Source organism: Syzygium oleosum, unplaced genomic scaffold (assembly GCF_021117445.2).
Source record: "Syzygium oleosum isolate NSW1041296 unplaced genomic scaffold, Sole_v2.1 Sole_v2.13, whole genome shotgun sequence".
In the NCBI taxonomy this organism is placed as follows: Eukaryota; Viridiplantae; Streptophyta; class Magnoliopsida; order Myrtales; family Myrtaceae; genus Syzygium; species Syzygium oleosum.
In genome coordinates, this window is record NW_026607497.1 from 3,915,462 (window position 1) to 3,922,849 (window position 7,388).

At 43.6% G+C, this 7,388-nt stretch overlaps 1 protein-coding gene across 1 annotated transcript; it reads right to left on the reverse strand.

Moving 5' to 3' along the window:
* Nucleotides 1-2,083: 2,083 nt before the first annotated feature.
* LOC130139688 (protein bfr2-like) lies at nt 2,084-2,455 on the reverse strand. Its single transcript, XM_056317223.1, has one exon. It carries the CDS (start codon nt 2,453-2,455, stop codon nt 2,084-2,086), a length of 372 nt encoding a protein of 123 aa, XP_056173198.1.
* Between the last annotated feature and the right edge of the window lie 4,933 nt (nt 2,456-7,388).

Below are 7,388 nucleotides of genomic sequence, written 5' to 3' on the forward strand. Positions count from 1 at the left end.
TGCAACATCCCACTATCACACATTGGGCTGCTGCTAAGCGACTTCTCCGGTACTTAAAAGGAAGCCTATTTCATGGGTTATATCTAACACGCTCCACGACATCCATTCTTCACGGGTTCTCCGATGCTAATTGGGTAGGTAATGCAGATGACCGATCATCCACTTCTGCATTTGTCATCTATCTCAGCCCTAATCCAGTGTCTTAGAGTGCGCGGAAACAATGTACAATTGCCCCGTCTTCGACTGAAGCCGAGTACCGCGCCGTTGCCACCGCCACAGCAGAACTATAATGGGTTCGAAATCTACTGTCCGAACTTGGCATCTAACCGATCACCACTCCAACTCTGTATTGTGACAACATTGGCGCCACATATGTATGTGCAAATCCGGTATTTCACTCCCAAATGAAGCACATTGCCATAGATTACCATTTCGTTCGTGATCTAGTTGCAAGTGGAGCTCTCCGCGTCTCCCATATTTCAACCACGGATCAACTTGCAGATGCCCTCACAAAACCATTATCCAAACCTCGATTAAGTTATTTGCGACCCAAGATTGGCATCATAGATGGAAGCGCCATCTTGTGGGGGCGTGTTAAGGATAATGCATGTACTTAGCGCTAAAGCCATGGAAGAATCTCACATAACAAGCAAGTGCTAAGATCAAGGGATTGTAAATTCAATTTGATTGATTCTAACGGCTTGTAATCTCCTATATAAATACATGTACTTAGCGCATGAAAAGCGTATCAGTTGAATAAAATTTTTTCTTCAGAAATTCTCTCGATTCACTTAAACTTTATATGTACCACTCCCTCCTCCTTATGGGTGACCGAAATGGTCGACTTGAGGCCCCTTTCCACACGGCATTCCCCCGTGTGTGAATGAAGGAAGGAATTTAGCAGTGTGAAAACACAAAAGAGGAACAGAAAGGGAGAGCCGGAAATCGGGGAATTCCGGGTCAAAAAAAGTAGGTCAAAAGTGGACACAGCAGAGAAAATCCAGCACACGCTCATGGTGACCATAATCTCCAGCAAAGATTGAGACTAAAAAGTAAAAAATAAAAAGCAGGAAAATCCGGGCTAAAGGGAGACTTTCGTCAAGCATTCACACGGTCACAACTCGGTCATTACATATAGAGCTAGTGGGCGAGCAAAGAAAACAGAACGAGATATTAGCTGGAAGCATATTACATATTTTAGTTAGTAGTTTAAAATTATTAGAATTCCTATTTTCTACTATGTCGAGTATGATTCTAATCTGGTTATTCTATATTCTAATTATCATTTCGATTTAGTTTGATTTTATTTATTCTATTTAGTTAGATTATATTTCGAGTTTTTATATGGATGATATAACAGTAGTTAAATTATGTAATAAAATTTTAATGATAATATGAAAAGTAATATAATTGAATTAGTAAAAAATAGAGAAAAATTCTCATTTGATGAATTCAAAAAAGAAATGGACAATCGTATTATTGAATTTATATTAAGATATCTATTATCTAATTCATATTGGAGCTATGCGAGAAAAAAAAACATGAACAAAAAGAAAAAGAAAAATATCGAATAAAGAATAGGCCTCATTGATGCTTCGTTACTAGTCAAGTCGTCGCTGGTGTTGTCATCATGCTGCTGCCCCTTTGCAGTTTACACGACTGGATCAGATTCCTATGTTAGATCAAGAGAAATCTCGTTGTGTCACGCCCCGTACCCTACGAAGCGCTAACATCCCTACCTTGGTCGATTATGGTGCGACGTCCCAAGATGCGTCGCCGACCCAAACCCAATCAGAGATCAGACACAAGCGGAAACCACGTATATAAATATATATACACCCGAACAGATAAACACATGAGACCACAGATAAAACATCGCACCAACAGAAATGAACATTTCATGACTCACTTAAAACCCCTTTTTACAACGTACTTTATACAGATCAAAAGATTTAAACGAAGACAACAACTTCTAGCAACCACCAGATCAAAAAGGTACTATGGTTGAGGAGAGGTGGGGTCAACTACAGGGAAGATCGCAGTAAAAAAGGTACTAGCTTCCCTAAAAGAGTTGGGACCTAAGTTAGGGCTCCCAATCCGGATCCGACGATTCTGAGGACTCCCCTGCTGATCTCTCTTGAGGCTCGGACTCTTCGGAATCCATATCCGTTGCTGCTGCCTCTTCGTCTTCAGTATCCGGTTCAAGCTCTGGGTCAAGATAAAGCCCTAACTCATCATCGGGTCCTATCTCTACATCCGATCCTACCTCTGCTACTTCCCCATGGTCTTCATCAGAATCTAGATCCATGTCCTCCAGTTCGTCTTCTTCCTCGGCAGCTTGGTTTAGGTCTTCAGCTATCACCTGTGGCTCTCCATCCATAGGCTCATCAACACCATCTACATCGTAGACATCCTGAGGATCGATCACTTCGCCACCCGCAATTATGGGTTCCATCAATCCATCCTAACCAATTGGCACATCAAAAGTCTTAAGGGGTTGCCCTAAGTTTCCGTCAGCATCCCTCAAGCACCAAGCCACATACTCCTGAGTCTGATGAAAATATTCGCCCACGTTTACAAACACCATGGATCGGTATCTTACATATGATTCCCCATTTCCTGCGGGGTATGTACTTGTATACTGATGTATCTGTACAGGGATTCCAAAAAGCGGTGGATTCGGCATCCTTACTGCTGGGGGTATGAAAAGTTGGGTTATAATAACCGTGAGACGAATCTCAGCGAGTATAACCCCTAAACCTAGGCTAGGCTAACATGCAATCTCCTGACAGGCAAAACAACATAATACACAAACAATGGTTTGGCCTTTGGCCCAAACAGAACATAAGAATTACCCTGTAGGTTAGGCAGTTCATTAAATTCCTCAAGGCACGTGCATAAATACGCTGATCACACGTGCGCCACGCGTATGCTCATATTCGCAATATTCCTTTCTCATGCCGGGTCGTGCATTTTATGCATGGAATGTCAATGTCATGCGATGCTCCCAATTCGGTTCACCCAGCACACTGTCTCAATTATTAATTACGACTCGAGTCCACACAATTCCCGGCCCGGTGCGTCTAGCTTGCTACAAAGTGCATGAGGCGCAACACCGATCTGGCCCAGTGTCTCTAGCCAGCTACAAAGTGCATGAGGCGCAACACTGATCTCCCTACGAACCAGAGCCTGCTACAAAGTGCATGAGGATGGTCGTCTTTCGGATATACCGGGCATCGTCCTGCTACAAAGTGCATGAGGACGGCATCGACCCTAAGGCCCATAAGTGATCACACGGCACCTTGCCAATTTTATCTGGGCCCCGCGTAAAACAAATCAGGGCATAATTAGATGATCACATGCTCATGGCAGGCACGCATTCTCACATAATTTCATCACACGCCTCATTTTTGGCATTTGAGATGCGTGGCCATGCAATGCAGTACAATACACCATGAGCGACAACAATTACAGACATCCAGTCAAATTCATACCATCAATTGGCCAATCACACTCCGCATTGGTCGGCCATTCAATCACACGACATGGCATTAATCAATTTCCCACAATTGGGCACAGCAATCAACAAGTCATTCAGCCCGGGCATACCCGGCAGTCCAGTCACTTGATCCTCAACTAATCCATGCTCGCCCAATAAATCACCAATATTATTCTAGTAATATTCCTCGCCAAATGGTGCTCTAATTTTTCCCAATATACACCGACAATACTCAACCCAGTCCAAAAAATGCACTATCAGTCTTAATCCGGGTTTAGGAAATACACTCACTTAATCCAATTCACGACGACGAGGAACGGCGGCCGATCACTGGTGAACAGTGAAACCGACAGCGGCGTTCCCAGCGGCGACGGTACGGACGGCGGCCGGCGGTGTACGGACACGGCGTACGGACGGGGGCGACGGTAAGGACCTATACGGACACCCCCCCGTACGGACACTGTACGGACAGCGGGGGACGGTGGCCGGCGCGACGGCCGTACGGACGGCAGATCGTACGGACGCTACAGTACCGACCGTACGGATACTGTACGGGGGACGGGTACGGTCAGCGTCGTACAGCGTGGCTGGACGGCTGGATGGCGACGGAACGGCGATCCGAGCTCCGGCGAAGCTCTAGCGGCCCTATTTGCCGGACGGGAAAGAGAGAAAAAGAGGAAGAAAGAGAGAGAAATAGATAGAGAAAGGGGTCGGACAGGGGCAAGGCTGAGGCTGGGGACCGAGGTGGTCGACGGCGGGGCACGGTGGCCGGCGGCGGTGCTCCGGCGGCCGGCTGTGAGCTCCGGCAAGGCTTGGCCGAGAGAGAACAAGAGAGGGAGAGAGATTTCGGGTGGAGAGAGAGAGATATGGCCGAGAGTGAGGGTGAGGAGAGAGAGTGGCCGGTCCAAGCTGGTCAAAATTAGGGGGCTAGGGGCGACACGTGTCGCCGATCCGGCGGTTTTGACCAAAATACCCCTAATCCAACGGTCTCGGTTGATCCTATCCAAATAATTAAGGGGCAAAGTGATAAATAGGGCCAATAATACAGTTGATAAGCACTCTTGAATATCCCAAATAATTTCCCAAAAAATTCGGACCCGAACATAGCCCAGGGGCAAAATGGTCATTTTTCCGGTCCCGGGGCGAAATTCCAATTTTCGCACGTATCAACCCCAGACGAGTGTGGCCAACATAATATGGCGTCGGAATCGCGAAAATAGCTTCTTAAGCCCTTGAAAACCGACTGCAAAGTTCTGGGAATAAAATAATATTATTTTTCATTTCCGAGCCAAAATTCCAATTTTTGACCGAAACCATTCTAAATGCACGTGGCCACCCCAAAATGACCTTGGCCGCAAAAAATAATCGCATACGGCCTCAAAATCCAAGTCGGTGCCCCGAGGGGCAAAATCGTCATTTTTCACCCCCGGACCGAAATTCCAATTTTCAACTGTACTAACTCAAAATATGCATGGCCAGCATAATATGACATCAGATTCCCAAAAATTATCTCTTAAGCCATCGAAAATCGACATCGAAATCCGAGCCCAATTTCGTGATCAAAACCCGCTCGATTTCCAATTTCAGGGTCTCTCACTAACGGGCGGCTGTCTAGAGGTTACGCGTATCGACCTAGGGTTATCCGAGTCATGACGGTTTTGATCATTGAGAGAATGAGAAATTATCACTAGTCCCAGAGGTCACGATCATCCGATTTAAGTTCAGGACTGGTTGGCCACGTGCACTCTCGGTCATGCAGAATCACTTGCGAATCCGATTGTACATCGTTGGCCTAGACCAAACCAAGTCCGTTACCTTTCCTAAGATCGATCCACATTGGTTCATAATATTCTCTCATCATTTCTCGTGATCAGTGTCCGCTTCGCGATCGGATCCTTGGTCCACGTACCGCTTTCTAATTAGCCATACCCTATTGATTAGTATCCCGAGAGTGATCAGCTCTGGGCGAGACTTACTAAAATGAAATGCGAAATATTGTCAATTTTATTGATCCCGGAATTACATCGAAATTCGGGCTGTTACACGCTGCGGCACTCGAAGTTGCCGCGTCACTATCATGATTGCCGTAGAGGGTGACTGTTGAGCCTCCATCATTGAGCCGATTCCTGTCTTGTTACTGAATTCGATCACTCGGGTTTACTTGTTGAGAGCGCTTCCATTCTCAAAGCAGCGATATTAAAGTTTCTTTTCATCAATTTTTATGACCAAGTCTTGGAAACCAATGAGTTCTTGCATGAGTTTTTCTTTTTCTTTTTCTTGCCACGATGGCGCAGCTCCTGTTCAAACAAGAATAGTTTCTACATTGATGACTGAGTTTAGCGAACTTGATGGTCGATGATGGTGATGCTCAATAATGCTAGACTTTGGAATACTAAACAGCAATTAATCTTCATTAAGGGGGCGGGCAGAGAACAAAGAAAGAAAGCAAGAAAGGAAGAGAGGGTTGTGCGAAAGAAAAGGGGGAGAGCTAAGGTACAAAAGAGAAAAGGCGCATTGCATGATGCTCTTATTACTTTTCCTTCCTTTTGTTTCGCGTATATTAACGTCTCTTTCGCTGGGACTCCACCTCCCGCACCGCTCAGTCTGAGCGGCGTCTCCGACTTTGCAAAATTTCGAGGAGTTTCTTACTCTCTTGCACTTTATATCATTCTTGTCATATATTTCCAGTATGCATTAGGGTAGATGAATCACTTTTTTCGTAGAAATAATAATAATAAGAAATCATGTTTATTCTGCATTTCATGTAGAAATTGCTAATGACCATACTGCAAATATGGCTACATTGTAACTTTGGGAAAATTGTCCAAAAAAGTACTAAACTTATTGCACTTTTGCCAATTCAATCCTAAACCTTTCAATTTTCTCAATTGGGTCCTAAACATTTTCACATTTTACCAATCGAGTCCATCTGGCCATTTTAGGTGGATGCCGATTGTCTTACGTGGCATGGCCGGCGCTGACGTGGATAATTTTTAATAATATTTTAATATTTTTTTTGATTTTTAATTATTTCTTTTCTTTTTTCTTTTTTCCTTTTTTCTTCTTCTTCATTTTTTATTTACTAGTGGCCGGCGAGGGTCACCGGGCAATGAGATAGTATGACAATCTAACATATGTTCTTTGGGCAATGAGAGCGCACGTCACCATATGACAATCTTTTGTATATCTTCTAGAGGCCGTATAACATTACGTGGGCCTCTTTTCTCCAATGAGGATCTATTACTTTTCATTTATCACCCGCGCACACGTTATGTGCGCACAAACAATTGATATTTAAAATTTTAATTTAAATCATTTTGTTGCAAAATATTTGAATTATTAATAATGATAAGAAATTATTGATAAAAATTCACAATGAGAACTATGTGTATAAATTTTTATGAAAAGAGAAAAGAAAAAAAATCTTAAATTATGTCAACAGTTAACCGACCAGATAGATTTAATCCCCTTATTCCACCAGGAACAAAAGCATAAGTGGAGAGATACACTAGCTCTAGATAGAGGAAATTAATAAAGGGAAATTAAATTATACTATCGAATAAAAGAGCAAACTGATCAGGTTATCTAAGTAGGAGAACATGCCTTGGAAGGAGAATCTCAAGCAGCCCTAACACGTTAAACAATAAGCATAGATCCACATGTCAACTCGTGGTGAAATCTCTTCCAACATGTAACAAACTATATCACTTCATGCAATAAAATGAGATTGAATGAGAGGAAATAAGAGGTGAATGAAGGGTAAAGTTGGAATATGAAGAGCAAAATTGGAAAGTTGAAAGAGAGACTCGTTGTTCCTACACAGTGCCACATGTCAACTCGTGGCGAAATCTCTCACACAGTCCAATGACTTGAAGCTAAAAGAGCAAAC

Excerpts from the sequence above, each read along its gene's own strand:
- LOC130139688 (XM_056317223.1), bottom strand. The coding sequence starts at position 2,455 with ATGGAACCCATAATTGCGGGTGGCGAAGTGATCGATCCTCAGGATGTC.